The sequence below is a fragment of the Bactrocera latifrons genome, unplaced genomic scaffold (genome assembly GCF_001853355.1).
Source record: "Bactrocera latifrons isolate USDA-ARS-PBARC rearing strain unplaced genomic scaffold, ASM185335v1 scaffold_95, whole genome shotgun sequence".
Classification (NCBI taxonomy): Eukaryota; Metazoa; Arthropoda; class Insecta; order Diptera; family Tephritidae; genus Bactrocera; species Bactrocera latifrons.
In genome coordinates, this window is record NW_017537656.1 from 598,609 (window position 1) to 621,183 (window position 22,575).

Sequence of the window (22,575 nt, forward strand, 5' to 3'; positions counted from 1 at the left end):
CTTCAAAGTAATCTCCACCAGATGTAAAATACTTTTGAAAACGATTTTTCCATTCCTTGAAACACTTTATTCATATGCATTTTTTGTGTTATCCCTCAGCTGCTTTAGCGAAATTTGTTTTATCACTTCGATCGACTGAAAATGGGTTCCATGCAAATGATTGTTGACTTGTTTGAATGTAAACCTCATAAACCTATGTCTCATTGGCAGTAATAATGCTCTCTGTGAATGTGGAATCGGAATTCGCGCGATCAAACAAGGAAAGCTTTCAGTTTTATCGGAACGAGTCGAGCAAAAACATGTTTCACACAAAAAATATCCACCAAACCTATTCAAACGGACTCGCGAGGAATATCGAGCGCTCTTGCCATATCTCTAACACTTTCCTGATGATTTTGATGCACCATATTCTTCACTTTCCTTTCATATTTTCATCAAATGAAGAGGTCGAATGTCATCCGGAACGAGCCGAATCCGAATATGACAGAAAACTGACCCAAAATATCTACATACAAAAGAATATCAAACATCGTTTCGTCTACTATGCTCCTTCGATAACTGGAAGCCGTTATTCCTTCGTTATATATTTTTCATTGTTAGAAGCTACAGCAGGGCGTTCATGTCAGTTGTAAGTAGATACAGCGTTGATTTGGTAGTTTAATTATGTCAGTTATGGCGGTCTCACCACCTTGTGAAACGCCTAAAGTAAGGCAGCAGGCTTTGAGATAGGTAAATATTTTTTTTTTTTTAAATAAGCACGATCATTTCGATCAGTAACATTTATATTCTAACTGCTACGAGTACTTTATCATTTGAGTCAGGTAATAAACAAAGTCAGGGTAAGACTTTAAGGAGTAAAAGGTCCACCAGAGAATCCGAATCCAAGCAATTATATGTATATAACGGATGATCTAAGTATAGGTATTTTTTCCAAAAGCCTTTTTATGACAGATTACGCACACAAAATACAGCTTGTATAAGAATTGAAACCGCTCGCTCGCTTCGCTCTATGGGCTTTTTTTTGTTCAGCGACGAGGCCCGTTGCTGGCGCAAAGGGTACGTAAACAAGCAAAATTATCGAATATTATTTGAGACGAAGTGCAAGCTAAGACATTTAAGAGCTGCATGTATAACAATAATATATACTTGTTTGTTGTTTTTATTTTCTAAATCTTTATATTTTTTACAATTTAATCAAACTTTTTAACTCATTAAATATCCATCTGAATTTACAAGTGGTTAAAACTACATTACTTATGCTAAATAAAGCTAGCTCAATACTTTCTCCAGCCGATGGGCAGTTTTTCGATATTTAGACTTAAATATTTACATTTTGTGCTGCACACTTTATCCACAAAAACGTTAAATTTATTATCTTTTTATAATTTTTTTATTTATGGTATATAACATTACTTATGTATATATGAACTGAAACAGTTTTTCTAACCATTTACACACAACACCTCCATTACACTCTCGATCTCCGATGCCTTCTCACACTGCTCTTGTATATGCAGTTAAGGCCTAGAAATACTTCAACGCTTTCAAAACTTTTTACAATACATTGGGCACGTCCCCACACACAATGCCTAGTGGCTTTCAAACTGTTTAACAAATTAAGCTTGTTTTATTTTTGTCTATTTAAAGCTAAGATTTACGTCATCACGCTTGTGTATTTAATTATGCATTATTAGTACTCAAATATTCATTTAATTACGGTTTTAATTACATAACAGTTACTCTCACACCGAGTTTACAAAGCCCTCTTTTTTAGTGTCTAGTATTTTCCTTATTTTAGCAATTTAGTTAAGAAGAAAAGAGTTGCACGCTGTTGAGCAAAATTGTGGTAAGCAGTGACAGCTGATGAAAGCTAACATGTTTTATGTCTGTCTGAAATATTTTTTTCGCTTAATTTCTTAGCAGTATTTTAATTATTTTCTAATTTAAACGGCAGCATTTGTTTTCATAAATTGTTTCTCCAAAAATATGTAGATTTTTTACTTAATTTACTAGCGGAACAAGTTTACCAATGGCTTGTCACATCATTAGCGAATAATTTTTGTAAATTTAACTTTTTGTTGCCTTCAACGCCACCACATAGCCGTACGTTCGTTTTCTTCTCGGACTTTATCTAAATTGCTAAAAGGTAACATCAAGTGGCCGTCGGTGTATTCGCTAGGATTCGTGAGCTGCGTGACAAGTAGCCATACCAGTAAAAGACATTGATGAGCAGAAAGAGCATTGGGAAGACTATGCGAGATGCGCGATCGATTTTCGATACAGAGTTGTACTGCGGTACACGCTTGCCTTTGCGACGTGCTTCTAGTTCTTCGCGCCGGTAGAAAGACATGCGTCTTTTGCCGCTGCCGCGATGTGGTGTGGGCTCTGTTGCAAAATAGAGAAAATAGAAAAGTGAGACTTATTTTATTTTAATAGAGGATCAGTACAAGAAAAAGAATGTTTGAAAAGTCGGTATATTTATTATTATAATTTAAAGAAGGTTTTGGACCGAATCAATTTGTAAAGCGTTGGTGGTTAGACCCAAAGATACTTGCAAACACAAAAACTTAAAAGTCTTCAATTTGATGTTTCTTGGAGAAGGTATTTATTATTTTCATAGCGGGTTTATTTTCGAAAGATCCATTATACTTTGCGTTTCCAACCGATCGCGTCAATATCGCATAAACCATCGTTTTAGGTTTGGTTTTGATCACTGTAGACAGCAAAAGCAACCATAAAGTTCTTAAAAGCCAGGTTTGACATACTTATAGCTAAAGTGCAGCCCTAAGAAGAGTCGGTTTAGTTTCTTGCCCGTAGAGAAGTCGTCGAGGCATTGGAATAGAGTAATGAAGAGCCAAAGCAGTGTAGTTCACTCGATGAACTTGCTTCTAAGCAGGTGTAGCTTGTTATATCGACCAGAAATGTGATGCTCACCATTTTTGGGGATTCACAAGATTTAGTCTATATCCACTATCTGAAGAAGGACAGTCAATTAGACAAGGCCACTTAATAGTCAGGTTTGACGTTGTTAAAGCGCAGTCCTAGAGCAGATAGGCCTGGATTCGGGCGAAGTCTGTTATAATAACGGAAATATGATGGTCGCCATCTTCTGGGATACACAAGATGTATTTTGAATCGGTTGCCTGAAGAATGGCTGCCGATTGGATGAGCTGCTTAGCAGCTAGGTTTGAACCTGTCGACGGAACATGGGACTATTGGCACACACCCGAGAGCAACAAAGAGTTAAAACAACGAAATTGCTCCAAAGAAGTCGTAGCCTGTTATATCGTCCGATAATGTGATAGTCATCAGTTTTTGGGGTGCATAATAGTGCTTCAGTTGCTTCGTACACTCTATTCCATATTTGGTTCGAACTTGAAATAACCACCGGATAGAAATTTAAGTCGAATGAAAGGATTATCTTCGCCACGGAGGCCTACTTTACAGAGCTACATCCTTTTCAGGCATGTTAAGAAAAGTGAGTAAGGCTGTATCAAGAGGAATAAATCGACAATTTTTCTAAACGGACCACCTCGGAATATTTGTTCACAATCCTCACATTTCGAAATAATGAAGTAAGATTTGAGATGAACTTCAAGCGTTTTCATAAGTAGCTTAAGGTAGTAGGTTTTCGGCTTCTTAATAGCAACGATACCCTGAAATCTCGGTAGGGTAATTAAAACCAATATTAAAAAAAAAAATATTGGCAATGACCTTCTCAAATAAATTTATTATACCTTTCAAAGAAGAAAATGAAAATATTAAAATGTACTATTGCCACTTAGCTTCCTTCCTTACCTTCACCGGCACGCAAATGCGCTTCTTCATCATCCTCATCCGACATATCAAAGCCAACGCGACCACGTTTCCGCCGACGAAAGCACGACCAAGTGAAACAATTCAAATAGTAGCGGCCACTACCAGTACCGCTTTCACCTCTACCACCACCTCCTAGTATACGGCGCTTAGTGCCCGAATTGCGACGTGCACGCACACCAATACCGCTGCTGCTCGCCGACGTTGAACCCTTGCCCGTGCTATGTATCGGTATCGAACACATCGACAATGGTATCACCTCGTATAACTTCGACTCGGTGCTAACATTAAATTCGCTCTTCAGCGTGCGYGCGTCCGCTTCTGATTCAGTATCTGAGTCCATCTCTTCGATGATGAAATAACATTCACCGGAACCATATTTCGTGAAGTAATGCACGACAGCGAACTGTAGTATGGTGGCGAAAATAAAGGCGAACGAAAGAAACACGAAGAAATCCAAAGCAGTCAAGTAGGGAACCTTCGGCAGATCGGTGCGTGCTTCCAAGCCGAGAAATGTCATTGTCAACACAGTAGTTATGCCCAGCGAGACACGATCCGCGGTGGCCTCACGATTAAGCCAAAATGAGACCCAAGAGAGTACGACGAGTAGACAGCAGGGGCCATAAACTTGTATGAGAAAATTGCCCATGTGACGTTGGAGGTGGAAATTCACCATAAGCATTGAGTACTCGGCTGAAGAGGAAAAAATTAAGAGAGAGAGGAGCATTTCGTGAAAAGTTACCACAATTGTAAAGTAGTGTTGTGCGCTGCTGGTAATTTATCATATGGTTTGCTACTAATCAATTGTTGTTGGTGCAAATTAATCACTGCAGTGTGGTTCAATGCGTTCTGTATGAGTTATTATCACTAATACTCTGACTAGATCATTTCGACGCATTCACTAGTTGACCTACATGACATATGAGCAATCATTAATTACAATACATAAACCAAAAAAGAGAAACAAAAAACAAACTGCAAATAAAATCACCCCAAAGCCAAATAAAAGAGAAAATAAATTACTTACACGCCCGACTCGACTCGAAACGCACTGAACCCGGCGCATCCACACTAATACCACCAAAAACATCAACACCACCACCGCCACTGGCGATCCCCAAACCACCACGGCCCGCACCAACACCAACACCCACACCACCACTACCACCTCCAAAGGCACCTTTGTCCAACTGCAATCCCGTACCGCGTACATGCTGATTCTTCGCGCCCGGTCCCGCAAATGTAGTCATCGATTTACCGCCATACTTCTGACTCTTGCGATTCGGATTGTAATCGCTGCCTGCATTTTTGTTGTAGTAATTATTGCTGTTTCTGTTAGCATTGCCTGGTTTGTGGCTGTTGTGTGTGGCATCATGTGGCGCGGCTGCTTTGTAGATCACATCGGTGAGATTGCCCGCCGGACAATCGACCAAATCGAATTGTGACAACTTCATATCCTCGGCGATGGCAACAGCTGGGCGCTCGCGATTCCAGCGATAGACAACGTCCGCTGTCGTATAGCCAACTGTAATGAGGAGCAGAGGAAGGTTGAGTGTTTTATTGTTAATATAAAGTGTTAGAAAATTGAATTATTTGTGGGTGTCAACAAGTTTACCGTTAGCAAAGTGTTAATAATGGTTTAAATGAACGCAGTGGTTGAGTGAGGTGAGTAAGTACGATATTAAAATGCGCTATTGCAGTTTTTATTGATCTGATTATCTATGAGTTAAAAATTGGGCTCTTTGTTGAAAATTCTAAGTCCATTAGGAATACTCCCTATTACCACAATACTACATTAAGGGAACCCAATATTGCCTTTCTTTCCTGAGAAGAATGGAAAAAGGCGAGGTGAACAGGGGCACAGAGATAAGCAGCTACATGAATGGGCCTAAAGTAGATAATCGAATGATAGGTGCTGCCTTTCTGCAAAGTTAGATAAAATAATCGTCTTCTGTCTACCAGAACACAGCCATATCTTCAAAGTGTAGATCACAGCAATTTAAGATAAATTTCTTGTTCTGAAAAGAAGTGAGCTCGCAACAAGAAATATATTTATATACACATATTGCTAAGCTACTTAGAAGTTACTACAGTGAAAATCCTTGATCGCTTAGTAAAGCTAACATCTCATTTCACGATAAACGTGTAATAGATTGCAAGATATAGTGATATTCCTCGTAACTTTGAAGCAGATGAAATAGCCAAAGTGGGCACCAGCGTTCAATTAGACTCCGGAAAAGAGGGAGTTGATGTGCCTTCGGAATGACACAACGTCTTTGGAAGGAGCGCCAACAGATAACTGTCAAATTGGCCAACATGCCCGCAGACTAGGAATATCATGGATCCTATCTGGAGGTGGAAGAAAAGGAGACTATAAAATGAACCTCCTAGGCACGGATAAAGCTTTTAATACTAATTAAGTTCATAAAAAGTACGGGTTTTTCAGAGAGGTGTCAATAAAGTGAGGGGATTTTAGTCCCGGTGTTTTTACAATGGATCTCCTAAAGATCTAAGTGCGTCGTTAGACCTACCTACCTATCTAGCTCAGGCAGCAAGTCGAAAGATCGCGGGGGTGAAATTTTGTATGGTATACATATGGGAAAAAGGATCAGAAAGGAAACATGAAACCACTTTAGAGCTAGTTTTCATAACTGGAATAAGATTATGCATCGTTTCGTGCCCATTGGCGAAACTGGAACCACTGGAACACATCAGAGACCAAGAAACTGTCGAAATAGTGGACTTCTAATGACAAGGCGATGGTTCTATTGGCGGGGAAAAATATAATCACCGTTTACTGGGATTTGCTGGAGATCAACCGACTACATGAAAAAGGCCAAACGGTCACAAGATTTTATTATTATACGACGCGAAATTGTTCGATTTGGCCAGGAAAAAAGTGCTATCATTCTATGACACTACACCGGATAAGGATACGAGTTTCTAAGCATTTTCTAAATTTGATTCAGTGAAGTTTATTTTCTCCTAAACTTTGCAAATTCACACGGCGGGCAGAAGTTTAAGTCGGAGGAGGAATTTAAAATCTATTGACATTAACCGTGTCATCAGCTTCATTTCGAAAGAAGTACGAACCAATGATTCCACCAGACCAAAAATCACACCAAACATTTATGTGAATGTTATGGTTGTTTGTACACATACATATACATACGAATGTATGCTTACGTTGCAAATCCAGGTGATCGCATTAATGCTCCTCTATTCATTATTGTACGCCCAAATCTCTGACATTTCTTTAACACATTACTGCCATCAACAAATGTATGTCAGTATGTGTGTGGTTTTGTTATAGTGTATGTGTTATTGGCACAGTTAGATAATGTGTTTGCATGTTGACACAATTCAAGTGGCAGACAACACAAAATTGATTGGTTCAAGCAACTTAATGGAAACTGGTGGAGATGCTTGGCAATTGCAACAATTCGTTTACAAAACAAATGAGTTAAGAAGGAGAAGAAGTAATGGAATAAGAAGGAGCAATAGGCGAAGGGGAGAATAACAATTCCAGAATATGCATGTGCGTTAGATTTTATGGTACGCGTATGTATGTTTGGTGTGTTGTAATTATTTTGTAGAGTCTTTTATATATTTTTCTACTGCTTCAATTTTTTACTTGCAACATCAAAATGAGAAAGTTGTTACAAGAAAGAAGTTAACAGCAAATATCAATATAAATAAACGACTAGACATCACTGTGTCATTACAAATGATGGTGAGCTATAGATGTTGACAATAGCGCAAGTATCGAATTAAGTTGTCAAGTTTTCGGGGGTGTGAAAAGCTGACGTAAATATTTATTCTTTCGATTTGGAAAAAAGCAAAATTCTAAGTCACCACATTGGTTCAACTATTGGGTATTATATTAAGCGATTTAATACAGTTTGGTTTACTTGTAATTAATAAAATGAAGGAATTAAACTTTTTTTCTGAAGAGAAAAATGGGACATACACATGTTAAGTTTGAAAAGTCAGTCTGGAGCCTAGTAGTGAACGTTAGAACTCTCTATATCCTACACTGCACAAATTGGGCTGATTATTAGAACATCTTTCAGCGATACAAGTTTAAGTTAAAAAGCTTTGTCTTAATTTATGGAAATAGGCTTCAAAATTCAAATTATTTTTTAGTTAATTATTTCAAGTATATACTATTAAAAAAATGCAGAGGATTTTAAAGATTTTTTTTCGCAACATTTTTTTTCTATAACAAAAATGCTCGCGTGATTTTTATCAATAACTTTTGTCGAACAATTAGTAAAAAAAAGTTCCCATTTTTTGCAACATAACTATTAAAAATAGAAATTGTTTGGTCTACTTAACATTAAGTGCCTCCTCCAAACTTTTGGGAAAGAAAATTATCTGGAATGAATACAATAGAAACAATTCCTTTACGCAAACCAATGACGTTTGAATAGACCAAGGAATCAAACTCTATAGCCTTTTAATGCTTAAAAAGAATTTGGCTTCATACTGAACTTCGAGTCGTTCAAATTCTCTGAGTAATAGAAAACGTCTCAATTTTTCGAGCGAATACATACTAACGGAATACCAGAAAATGCTTCTTGCGACGAGTTGTGGTTATTAAGTATGGGATGTACGAGTAAAATAACTAAAATTAATCCGGATTGGTTAGACTCATATCGAACACGCGGTGGCATAAGTAAAAGCACAACCGAAAACAGTATCTGGAATAAGAATGCAATCGCACGAGGTGAACTCTAGTTTCGATAGGTAACTCAAGTTCTCCGTATGTAAACCGTAGTATTTCGATAGACAGTTTGCAGGAGTGAATACTAAAACGTCTTGGTGATAAGAAATCATCGACATTGTCTAATGTTATGCTATTTTCTTTCGGGGACCTTTGGATACTAGGAAATGGATGTAAAATGGGTAAAGTGAATGTGGCTTGCAAAGTAGTAGTTAGCTTCATATGGGACACGTTGTAAAAGCTGTATGTATAATAGTATCCAGAAACAAAACGACATTACACCTAGGCCTGGTGTAAGTTTCGAAAGTTAGCTTAAGAAGAATCATAGAAAATGGCTGCTATTGAGAGATCCAGGGGAAAGCGTAGTTGTATGAGTTGATAACCGAACTGGAATTATTACCAAAACCAATTTTTTCTAATTATTTATATAAATATTTATCAATAAAGAAGTAAACTAGTATTTTTCAATAGAAACATATAAAACGCTTATTAGTTCATTCACTGTGCAACAATTTCGTTTTATGAGTGTGACTTTTGCAATTACGCCATGCAAACTTAATGATCTCGGCATCAATTTTCCGACACTTCGAAGTCACATTTGAATATCGGAGTATTTGGTTCATCAAAATTTACATATGTGCCATATGTATATAAATATGAAAATGACAACAAGTAACGCCCAGAACAACAAGAATGCGTCAGTAGTCGGCGGTAATAACAGGACGCAGACACTTAGTAAGTAAACACATACATATTGATTTTTTTCTGACGCCAGAAATACACAAAATATCTTCTTCTTCACTGGCGTAGGCATGGTAACACCAAAAATGGCAACACAAATCAAACGACAAAACAATAAACAGTCAGTTGCAAATGAATCAAACACTTGACAGCAACTTACTTATTTTGTATTGAGGTTGCGTATACGCCACGACACCCCAAGCTACGCAATTCAGTTATGCAAAGCTGTGTAACCGTAATAATATATGCATGTCGCAGACATACATACAGACGTAGACGTGATATATATACATAGGTAGTCGCTGGTTATGTAGGGATGGAAAAGATTTGAAACCGTTATACCAAAATGGGTACCGAAGCTCTTAACGCTGATTGCATAGCAAGCTAGAGAGATATTTCTTCAGCATAATTTTTAAACAGTAAATCAATTGGAACATATATTTAAGCATACATATATTATTAATTATTAATCGTTTATTACATCAAAACTTCCAATACTTGGGTTTCGATATTTCTTTCTCTGCCACTTGTGTCCTATGAGATTTGAACTACAATTTTGCTAGAGAGTTACCGAGTACTTCTACTTCACATTCTACATCTACATTTGCACATTTCTACCTACAATTATGTTTGCTTTTTTCAAATTACTGCTTACTGTTGTCAAATTTTTACCAGCCGCACTCTATATAACTACATATGTACATATGCGTGCATACAATTATGTGTGTATGTGTGCTGTTCTGTCAAATTGTGTCACATTGTGGTTTACTATGCGGATATGTACGCATTAAAACCCATATATGTACATCTGTAACAATTTTGCTCAGAGTAATGTGTGAATTGATTTTTAATGATGTTACGTATACGCCTCGTACGTCATGGAAATCAAAAGTGCACGTTGAAACGGCAGAAATCGATTTACGACTGGAAAATATGTTCGAATTAGACAAATAATGATTGAAATTAAAGCATTTTCGACGTTGTTGGTGTAATACACTTACATTTTGCTTATCAATAATTTGTTAGGTCGCATGGCCAATTTCTACGTTAGGCTGATATTATATTTTAGAGGCGCTTGCGTTGATTTTAAGGTTATTATGTAAATCAGTTCAATGAAAAATATAATTTTTTATGGAAGTTTACCATATGTCACTAAGCAGATTCCATAAGTTCGAAAGTATCATAGGTTAGGTAAGGTTGATGTGGCAGGCCCACGAGCCACGCATAGACCAGTTTCCCATTATTGTTATTTCAGTGCCTTCGATGCCTTTTTGGCTTGTCACCCAGCAGAAGTGAAGTTGCTTGCTTCTGGCAATATTTTTCACTGCAGCCCTGCTTCGTAAGACACTTCTGGCTAATATGCGATAGGAGGTTACTGCATCCATTGCTGCTTGGCTATCAACGTAGATGCTGACTCTGGAATTACCTGCAGGTGCATTAGAGGCCAGATCCGCGACTTTCGTAATAACTTATGCCTAACTCTACACAGCATATATTCCCGCACCAACTCCGTCGTCCATTTTCGATGTAAATGTTTAGAGTGTTGCACGTAGCTAACATACCTTTAAGCCAACCATCTTTTTCTATATTTATTTTGAACTTTATTTCCCAGTTGAAAAGAGGGATCATGTAGAGAGCTCAGAGCTATGCACGAAGGTTCTAGATGTAAACTCTCCTGCAGCCAATGAAACGTTGTTGAACGCTCCAGAAACGTCCAGGAATGCTCCAAGGGCATATTCGTTATATGCAAGAGCCCTTTCGATATTAAATACCAGTGTATGGAGTGCAATCTCTACTGATCTGCCCTTCTAGGAGGTACTGTGGCCCTTATGTGCGCTGCCAAGATTTTCTTTATCGTTTTCAGCAAGAAGGCTTAAACTCTTTGGAGTAGGGTTTGACTGGGTGGTTTTTACGTGCCTTCAGTATGAAAATTAGTCAAGATACGGATAGGCAGAACGCAATCTGTAGCATTGCTAAAATCTCTGTCTTCCAAAGAGTTCTGCCAGTCGTCGTTTTCTGCTAGCTTGAACTAGTTGAAGTATTCCCGTACTCTGCGTTTTCAAGACCCAGACTCATGGTTCCACCAAATAGGCTTCGTTTTGTGCTTGAGTTGCAGAGTAAGGGCATGCTTAGTGAAGAGTTGTATTTAGAGCATTCTTAAATACATTCACGCCCTTTTCAAGCTCTTCACTGCCAGTTGCTTACGGCACAAGTTTTTTGGTAGTAAATGTGTGAAACACTCTCGAAAATTGCGGACATTTTGAAGAATTTACCAATTTTTTGAAATATGCCAAAATTATATATTTTGATTAACAATGGAATTTTGTATTAAAGAGAAAATCTTTTCCTTCCGAAATCCTTAAAAAGTGTAATGTACCCTTTTGCATCTCATATTTCATTCTTGTCTTACACACTTACATATGTACATAAATAAAATTTTCTTTGAACCGACTTAAATTCTCCACACAAAATGCAATCAATTAAAGCCTTGAATGCGCGCTTGAATGTCGGACAGGCAGGCAGACAAATTCATTAGAAAAGCCGCTGCACGCTCCACGTTGCACACAAGCTCCTAAGCTCTGCGACCGCCAACAGCGCGCAACAAACAATAATGATTATGTACTTGGGGTGCAACAAGCAATTCCTTACACATACATATGCATCGCCATATAAACATACGTACTTGTGTGCGTGTATTGTTGATTGTAAGCGTGCCTTGCTTTGTGCGCCACAAACGAATGAGCGAATAAATGAACTACAAACGGCTAACAACAGCTTAACTTGTTTCCATAGTTGCGCTTGTAGAAGCGTGCATTTTTTGGTTTTCGTTTTCTTATTGTCCATTTGTGGCGCAGTTTGTGTTGCACTAACTGTAAGGACATTCATAAGGACGAGCGCGCAGCAAAAGAGCTATTTAAATCATTTTAATATCACAAATCGCAGCAGGCCGGGCGAAAAATCTGAGGCGAAAAAGCAGAAAGGAATAATATAAACCGGCAGCAAAGTGGCGCGAAACGATAAGTGTTCAGGGTGGCCACATATGAGACTTACGTGTTTATATATTTATATGTGGGCAATTAGGTATACATACGTGGTTGTAGTGGGGGGTCCACTGAAAACATAAATAAACAGTCGGGTTGGTATGTATGGGAAAGGCATAAACATTTCGTTGAATTGCATTTATAGTAAGATTGCACTAATACAAAATAAATATATATACATACATGAAGAAGAAGAAAGTCACATATACGAGGACAATTTGATAAGTCAGTACAAGGTTTCTGAAGAACTTCGAAATACGTGTTGGTTTCAATGATGACCACAACACATTTTCTCTGTATTTGTAGATTTATAGAGAAAATGTATCTACATGTGCTAACTTTAAGCTTAGAGCTGGTTAGTCATATAGGACACGCATATGCATAAGTAGGTGCTGAATTCAAAGTTGTATCCAGAACAGGAACGCAATCGTTGGAGGAGTACTCAAGTTTCGAGAGGATTTTCACATTCTATTATACTAAGGTTGGCACTATGACAACCAGATGCAGGAACTACACAAAACTTTTTAGTAAGCCAGAAAATGGGCTATTTGAAAGACTTTTCGTTATTAAGTATATGTTGACAAATTACTAAAATGGATGCCGCGCGCAAAGCCGTGGTTATATCCATATAATTTGCGCATATGTATAAGTAGCGACTTAAGTCAAAACAGCATCCAGAAAAAGAACGTAATCGTACGAGTGGTACACCAGTTTTAAGAGGTAACTCAAGTTCTTCGTAAACAAAGGCTAGCACTTAGACACCCAGCAGCAGTAAAGACTACACAAATTTTTTTTTTTTTGCTTTTAAGATTTCATTGATTTAAACAGTCTATTTGAATAAATTTTTTTATATGTTATGGATATAAAACGCATGTGGCTTGCATAGAATCACTTGGGACATGCGTATGCATAAGCAGAAGCTTACTCAAAACAATATCCATAATTAGAACGCAATTATGCGAGGGATACTCCAGTTTCGAGAGGTTATTTACATTCTATTATACTAAGAATGACACCCAGTTGTAGAAATGGCAACAGAAACTTGTTTTTCACGTATATGCATAAGTAGGGACTTAAACAAAAACAGCGTTTCGAATCAGAACGCAATCTTACGAGGGGTACTCCAGTTTTAAGAGGTAATTCAGGTTCTTGATATACAACGGATGGCATTTTGACATACACTAGCAGTAAAGTCTAAACAAATTTTTTTCACCATTACAATATTATTGACATAAACAGTCTATTTGGATATTTTTACTATATAAGGGATATAAAATGGATGTGCCAGGCAAAGAACCACATGAGACACGAATATGCATAAGCAGCAGCTTAACTCCAAATAGTATCCAGGCTTAGAAGGCAATCGTGCGGGGGGTACTCCAGTTTCGAGAGGTAACTAAAGTTCAACATATATAAAAGATGGTACTTTGACATACAGGATATAGCGTTGTTGAAAGATAACTAATCTTTAATTGATACAAAGAACCTATTTGTAGAACGCTTTTATGGAAATACTGTTTAGGAGGTATAAAAAGACTATCCGAAATACGATATTCTGGCTGGTCTATAGCTAACTAAATTCAAGGCAAATTGTTTTTGACATAAATACACTTTAACATTTTATGAAATTATGGTGGTCGTTTCAATTAAAAAGTCACTGTTCTATCAAACTTCCCTCAAACTCACATAAGCATCTTTGCGACTTTGTGTTGCCAAGGTCAATACACACAAATTCATAACATACATAAGCACATAATGTGCTTAGCAGCCGTAAGCATTGCTCAGCTGAAAAGATTACGCTCTATGAGTTTAAGAAAATTAAACAAGATTTCATACAAGCCATATCAGCCTAAATTCATACCCAGTTTTATTATGGTGGTATGTTTGTCGCCTCAATTGCATTTACTTTACAACTTGTGTGACTTGTTATACAACTTATGCAGTTGCTTATAAGTTTTTGGCAGTTTTCATTTCACTTACATGAGCCAAACTTTAGTGGACACTTTTGTATATCCATGGGGAAGTCTTCCAAGTTCATTGGGCAGCCAGCTTTGATTGTTAATCTGAAAGAAAGCAGAAAATTTTGAATTTTTTGTGAAATGAAATTAAATGAAAAAGGAGAATTGGCTAGCCACTTATTTTTTTCTAAAATTGACTTACATTCGTTGACTGAGTGATATACATACATAAGTCTAAGCTCTTCGATCGACGACCCGTTTTTATAAATCATCAAAAACTTCATGCGGATTATATATCAATCTCTGTTAATGACCATAACATGGGAAAAGTCAAAGAAACAGTGATTAAAAAGCGTTGTGTTTATAACAGAGAGATAGCAGAGAACATCTAAATCTCTTATGGATTCTCTCAACATATTTTGGTAAATGTTCTAGGTATGAAACATACCAATAGACCATAATTTTTCCAAAAATAGCGCCGAGTGGAGGTCGCAAACAAAATGCATTGTAGCTGAGGACCATATATTCATCATACACATTATCACTGGTATCGCCGAGGCGTGGGTTTATGAATATCGAAACTGTTCGGCAATCTAGCAAATAGAGCTCCAAAAATGATGTTTAAGCCAAAAAATCTCATCAAGTTCGGTCCAAAATAAAGGTGGTTCTAAAAATATTCATTGATTTCTATGATCTCGTTTATTGTACATTCATATTGACGGTTTTAAGGACTCTACGTTAAGCAATTTATTGTAAACGACTGAATTTCTGAGCAGAAAGTTTAGGGATTTTCATCATGATAATGCACCATATTCGAGCATGACTGTTAGTGACTTTTTGATCGTACACGAAACGAGAGTCTCCGCTCAGCTACTGTATTTACCAGATTTGGCTCCGTGACTTTAGAGTTATTGCCCCGTAATCAAAGACCTAATCAAGGTTGTAGTTGCGAATACCGGCCGAACTGGATGGACTTTCTTTTGCGATTTGTCTTAGTAAATGTTTTTTCTGGGATGGTTATACCAGTATTATGTAAATATAATGTACGGCCGGTGAAGAAAGTTTAAAAAAACGTCGAAGTTACGATGTGTGCATACATGTTTATATTTATCAATTCGACTTTTAGAATTTGATAGAAACATTAACCGAAATAACTGGTAGCCCATTTGGGTAACTAACTGGTATATTTATCGTTAGTTTGCTTACAGTGTACGATGTATAATTTTTACCACTCACCTGCTCGAATACAACACTCTGCCATTCTGATAAATGCGCACAAACTTATTCGGTGTCGTTATGGTATGCAGATAACTCTGTTTGCCATTATAAAAATATGTATCGGGTTTCCAGATGCGCGCCAACATCGAAACACTCAACGCCAATGTGTCCTGAGCGCCTTTGAAGGCTAAACGCTTATCCACCCATGATTGACGGAAATAACAGTCCATCGAATAAGTCTGCAATGAAATGAAGAGAAAAATTGAAAATATTTACTTTGAGGCAATAGAAATTTGCCACAGAGGAAATCCACTTGCGAGGTGTTAAGCAATCAAATCAAAAAGCGTCGCGTTGATTAAATAACGTAAAATGATTGTATGAGTGTATGTATATGGGTTTATACGTGTTTATGTAGTTATTAGTAGAGCGTGTTGCTTGCGGTTGCTCAATCAACAAATACTAAATTGAAGTAAGTCAGTCAGCAGCATAACGGTTGGTTGCTTAAGCGCTGTTTGACGCCCCCAATTTGTTGCTGTTTTGACTGAGCGACTTTAATTGGTTTTGATTTRTTTGGCTGCAAATAAATAAATTTGTTGGGCTTTTTGCTTTCGCGAAAAGTAATTATGATCGATAAAGTGTTTACGCGTGAGTTTAACGGCGTTTTTTTATAGTAGTTAAGTTGTTGTGCGGTCTATTTTTTACAGACTTTTGATTTCTCATGATAAATATGCTTTGAAATGCCAAGAAAATCTTTATCTTTAAATAAAGAATAAATGTAAATATTTGAAAGTAAAGTCTGTTTGTGATTAATGTGAAGTGGCCTTACCATATCTACTTCGGAAATGGGCCCCATACTCCGTACCATAATATCAACCTCGATTGTAGCGGGTGGACCTAAAAATGCAATAAATTATAATTTTTTTAAATTTTATGTAAGAGCATAGATACCAAGTACATTAAATAAAGACGAGCTAAAGAAAAATGTATGTATCAAATATATAGGGAAAATGAGCCGTGCGTATGTATTTACTATTTATAAAGATAGCTCGAAAACGAAGGAATGAGTTGGTTGGGATATACATTGATATGACTACAGGCAATGTCATGAGCATGGCACCACCGACACAATGGAGCATTGTCTGTATCCCACACCAATAAGAGATCGCTTCAAATATTGCTAGTTCAGCGGTATGAAACACTGGAATCGATAGTGAAACCGCAGAATCTATTGAAATTCACGTAAAGCGCTGGAATGCTGGAGAACTACGTAACAGCACTCCATCTGTTATCGCTTACTACGAAAACTGGTTCGTAAGTGTGGCTCACGAGCCTATCAAACTGTCCTAAACTAATCTATGTATACCCTTTAAAAACCTATTCACAATCTTATATAATCAAAGGCATCACAACTAACTTAAGAGCTGGACTAAGAAATCTATTCCTAGAACAAATATTCAATAGATGATTTTAGCAATCTATATCTAGTATTATAGAAGTTATCGGTCGGGTTGTTTTACGGCATTAGAAGCTTTTGTAAAACGACTACCTCAACTCTTTACAAATATGGAAGAGTGTTTATATGAGAGAGATGAGAGAGAGAGAGATTACCTTCAAATAGAACTATTTTAACCATGCCAAATATAACTATCAATTTAATGTGAAAAATAACCATATCTGCGGCTAATTACGATTCGTGCCAATTCAGCCAGTTTACAAAGGTTATAACATAAATAAGACCTTTCAATTTTAGTCCAGCTGTTGAATAATTTCTGCTGCCGAAATTTCTATGCATAGAAGATAGATACATTTCAAATTGTTTCGATCCACCTAGAAAAATCAGTTCGCTCTTTTGCCAATGGCAGCGTGTCTCATTTTAAACCTTCAAGCAACTGCAAGCTGTGAAGTGTATGAGATTATGTGGCAAGCTCTAACACTGTCAACCACAAAGGCAATGCACAAGAGTAACTAAAATGCAAAGCGTGTATGGAAATGCTAAATCAAGCATAGCTATGTGTAAAAAATACTCAAATACAAGTTTGTAAATGAAATTATTTACAAATGTTGTACAGAAATTGTTGGAACATGTTTGCATGCACATATACTCTCATCTTTGAAGATACAGGTAACAGAAATATTTAAGGATACTCTTAAACACAACATTTGTATGGCAGCTGTGTTTGATATGTAGGCTGTTTGATAAATCAGTGATTTCTTTTATGAAGTGGCTCTTAAATTTATACACGCCATTGTTTGTTAATATCCTTATATGTGACCTGGTCTACGAAAAGGGAGCTAACGTGCGAAAATTAGTTTATGACTTTTTGGATTCTATCACGTGAAAAAGCATCTCATCTTCCATCCGAATCAACTAAGATTTTTTGGCACCTAAGTCCCCTTTGCGTATATTTCATGGATAGTGAAAATAACTGGAGTATGGTCTCAAATGCTCCTTCTTTGATATATACATATAGTATATACGATTCCTGTTGGTTTTCTCTCGTCAATGACATGTTACATGTTTCAATTATGTTATTATTAAGCTAGTGAGCTATCCATCAGCCCTTTTTGCATTTTTCTGGTGTTACAATCAAAGAGAGTCCTTACAAAATCGGTCAAAGTGAATTTGCAAGCACAAGCTTATTTGACACCAGCTACAATTTACATTTTTCCATCCTTCTTTACCTCTAACTGCTTTGCAGTTTCAATGGGTTTTTTTTTCTGATAAAATAAGCAAGTAAATTTTATTTCCTCTAAATAGCAGCAAAAACTGCAATTTCAAACGAAAATTGCAAATTGACAGCTTCCTGCAACATTTTGTTGCTACATTCATGACGAGCGGTTTTGGCTGTCGACTAATTTCCGCGTTTTAACACCTTGAGTACATAACTGAAGCTGACGCATTTTACACAACAGGAAGACCAAGTGATTGCCTGATCACGAGTTCAACTGAAGACTCGACGCGCGCTTTCATACACAGCTTGTCACCCTGAGCATATCTTACAATACATTCTGGCTTCGGAATTACGCGTATCAACGCTTACGTGCGCTTAGTTGCAACCCTCCTTCGTGTTAACGCCGCAAAATTGATTTGTCTGGCTTCCTTGCAGCGCTTGTTTGCCACATGCTTCCAACTAATTTGCATGCCACCATTTGAAGTATAACGGCGCGCTGCATATGATTGCCTTTGTTGACAATTTCATTAATGCCAGTTTTCGAAATTGTCGGAAATGTGTCGTTTTCGCGCGTTGGCGCTTTAGATTTTTGAAAATTTATGCGTGAAGTTTAAGCGGATGTGGCGACGCGCCAGAATGGAAGCGGACAATCTAACGAGTGGAGGCCAAAAAGTCTCCAATTGCCATTTAGAGCCATTTTGGGTATTTAGCGCCTTATGTTTGTATATTTGTGAAATTTTCCACACTGCAATTTGGAGAGCATATGGTGGCCTTTGAGATGTCTTCTGCTTAGAACGGCAGCTCACTGTTGACAAATTACATGCAAATTACTGGCGTGTTAGTGTGAATTAGCGCCTGCATTTAGCCCCAATGGCGTCTATTTAATCAGCAGCGCCGTTCATTTTTGATTGAGTTGTTCTTGCTAGCGTCATTGCTTTATTTACTTTCATGTTTCCAGCGCTTTTAAGCGTATTGGAAGTTGAATATGAAAATAGTCATTTGTCGCAGCACTTTATTTGATTAACTTGAAAGCAACCGTACTTGCCGTCATTGTGGTAATAATCATTTCCGGCATGTTTATTTATAGAATGCGCTATATTTGGATAATAATGTAGAATTTTTTGTTGGAACAATTGAGTTGTTAATGTCAAATTAGGCCTCAAAAGAAGAAAAAATTAATAGAGGAATAGCAATAAGATTGCGATTATCTGACAGCCCTAGGGCTTTATATTAAATTAGAAAAAATTCTGCCAATTATAGTAGACTTAGCGCTCTTCGATAAGCCCAGAATGGTTTTCTTCTTCTTCTTTTCCTAAAGTATGCTCTTCAGCGTAAACAATGCTATTTTATAAGTTCTTTCTTAGGAGGTTTTTATGGTCTACAGAACTTTGGAATAATATATTATAATATTAACCGTCTCTAAAACCACGTCCAGAGTAGTTTATTCTTGACAAAAGTGCCAATTAATCAATCGTCGCATTCGCGACTTAGCTCCCACGTTGCTGTTGACAGTTAGAACTTCGAAGTCGTATATAATTCCGTCTATCATGGAGCCAGTATTAATGCTAACAATAATGTCAGCATCGAAATCTAATTTAGAATAACTCTTGCCAACACAAAGCTCAAATTCAACAAGTAACTCATCATCCACTTAATGTTATATGGTGCAGAAGCATGGACGATGACAACATCTGATGAGTCGTCGTAACGAGTTTTCGAGTAAAAGCCTCTCCGGAAGATTACGGTTAGCAACCGCGAATACCGTAGTAGTTGGAACGATGAGCTATACGAGATATACTAGGATATTGACATAGTTCAGTGATTTAAAAGTTAGCGGTTACGCGCAGTACCGCCGGAGGAAGGAGAGGAAGAGGAAGACTTCCACTCCGCTTAAGAGACTGGATGGAGAAGAAGACCTGCCTACACTTGGTATCTTCAATTGGCGCCAAACAGCGATAAAAAGAATGACTGACGCGCTGTTGAAAACTTGCCTATAACATCGTACGCAGTGTCTACGACAATAAAGAAGAAGACGAAAACAGTCCTTGACTGAATGAAAATTCGGGTCCGGTCTGGTTACGTATATATACGTAATAATGAAAATTAGAAGTAAAATTTTACTTAAAGTTTCTAACGTCTCGTCAGACCTATACTGAGAGCGAAAGTTTGGAGAGCTCGAATCTCACAAGTTTAAAATACTTGGACAGTTTAAAATCCATCTGCGTTCTGGTTACTATTGTAAAAACCCCAAGGAATTGCTACATAGCTGTCACAATCAGAAATATTATATAAAAACATTTTTACTAACGCTTCTCTATGCTCCGTCCTGAACTAAAAGCTAAACTTCAGCAAGCTCAAAGTTCACGAGGTAGTAGAGCTTAGATGGATTACAAATCGGTTGCACATGTACTGTTTAAATTTGCAAAAAACGAAAGAACAGCTATATGTCCTGTGGGACATACATATATTGTGCCCTGACGAATTAAAATGCGCGTTCATTGTGGTTATGAGAATCAGAAAGAACATTTTTTTTTTATCACTCATATAAGTCGCATAAGAACTAACGTAAGAGTTAAAGTTACGTGAGAACGCTGCTCTTCATTACAAGAAACTAAAAGTACTGTCTGAAAGCCATGACTCGAGACAAGAAAACAAATCCTAATAAAATATAAATTTTCGCCTTTTTTTTTTGGATGAAAAGAACCCAGTTCTTGTGGAAATAAAACAAATATTGAACACTAATTATGATAAACTACAAACAGGATAATTTGGAACATTCCAAGTAAAAAAATGTTCTTTGCATAATTATAAATGTAAGAGTGTACCCACTTACCGCCAAATCCTGGTCGTATGCTATTATCGTAGCCACGTAATAAATTATCCAACAGTTCGGAGATATTAGCATGATTATTGCGCTGCGTCAGACGCATATGTGAGGCAGCCACCGACCAGGAGGCTGGAGCGCGTGCACCCAAACCGGATAAAGCGGCTGCCGCCACAGCAGTCATGCCAACGTCCAGCTTAGCAGTGGGCGCCGTTACGCCAGCAACGTTGGTTGAGTTCGCGGCAGACAACGAAAGCGAAAGCGAGATGGTGGAGGCATGCGCAAGTATGCTGAACGTTGGAGATGTTGACATTGGAGACCAATTAACGTGGATGTGTTGTTGCATGGCCGGCATGAGAAGGCAGCTAATCAAAAGTTTTAATAAGCGACGCATAAGGCTGCTTAAAAGGCCAATTGTGCTGTGATGGCCACGGCTGGACGTGGCGGAAGGCATGCTGGGTGTAGTGGGCGCCGAATGCATTTTGCTGTTGCTGCAACAGCAACAATGCGCAATGGTTTTTTATTGTTATTGTTTTATTTTGTTTCGTTTTTTATTATTTTTATTTTAGTTTTTGTAGTGGTGAGGGCAGATATGTTGGTTAAATGTCAACGCGACGCAGAGCTGTCAACTGCAAGCTTGCGCCCGTGTTTCGTAAGCTGCGGACACGCTCCCAGCGCGTTTATCGTTTAACACTTTTCTAATTTATTTTGGTTATTTTTCCTATTCATTGTTTAAATTAAGTTTGTGTATATATTGTTTTTTTTTTTTGGTTGTACTTTTGCTTGGTTTGACGTAACTTGGTATTTAAAATCTGGGAAATTTTGAATTGTCACGTTTTGCGAGTTAAATTTGCTAATAAATTATAATTTTTACACACAGAAAAATTAAAAAAAAAAAATCTGTGTGCAATTTATAGCGAAATTTTTCACAAAACAAATTCTAGTTTAAAAAAAATTAAATAATTAGCTTAAAAAATTGCACATTTTGAGTATTTTGTGCCTAAAGGTATACTAAAATTTTTCTTCTTTATTCTTTAATTGGTCTATTGTTTTATACTTAAAAACTTTCCAAAAATATCTGCAATCAGCCTAAAAGTATGAAAATTTTGGGTTATTTTCAAAAGTCTTAATTTACTTATACAAATCTCAAAATATTGATATTTTGCTCCTAAAGGTATACTACATTTCTTCAATCATTTTTCCTTCCATTTTAGACTTAAAAACTTTCCAAAAGACAGCAGACAAAGCTACTTTTTGTGAACAATACCATATGGAACACTACTACATTCAAAATTTGCAAGTTACATCTGAACTTACTTTAAATCTCGTAACACTCATTAGCAACTTTTAAGTGGCTCTTTAATAACAAAAAAATATATCTTTTTCTTTACTTTACTTCTCACCTCAATTACGTGGAAAATCACGCGCCGTAAGTTAATTAAACAAAAATTAATAACTTACTCAAAAATACTTAGATTTATGTGCTTTTATTTGCGTGGCACGATTTTGCACTACGCGCTGAAAAGTATGCTTAGCGTGAAAGCGAAAATTTGTTTGCAAACAAAAGGCACATAAAGAA

General features: G+C 37.1%; 1 protein-coding gene across 1 annotated transcript; it reads right to left on the bottom strand.

The window, feature by feature from the left end:
- Positions 1-1,341: 1,341 nt before the first annotated feature.
- LOC108977743 (gamma-aminobutyric acid receptor alpha-like) lies at positions 1,342-21,477 on the bottom strand. The gene is made up of 7 exons (XM_018947603.1): positions 21,006-21,477; positions 16,327-16,394; positions 15,519-15,739; positions 14,305-14,387; positions 4,985-5,341; positions 3,799-4,509; positions 1,342-2,385 (listed from the first exon to the last, which is right to left on the bottom strand). Exons 1-7 carry the CDS (start codon positions 21,475-21,477, stop codon positions 2,153-2,155), a joined length of 2,145 nt encoding a protein of 714 aa, XP_018803148.1. The 3' UTR covers positions 1,342-2,152.
- Positions 21,478-22,575: the final 1,098 nt, after the last annotated feature.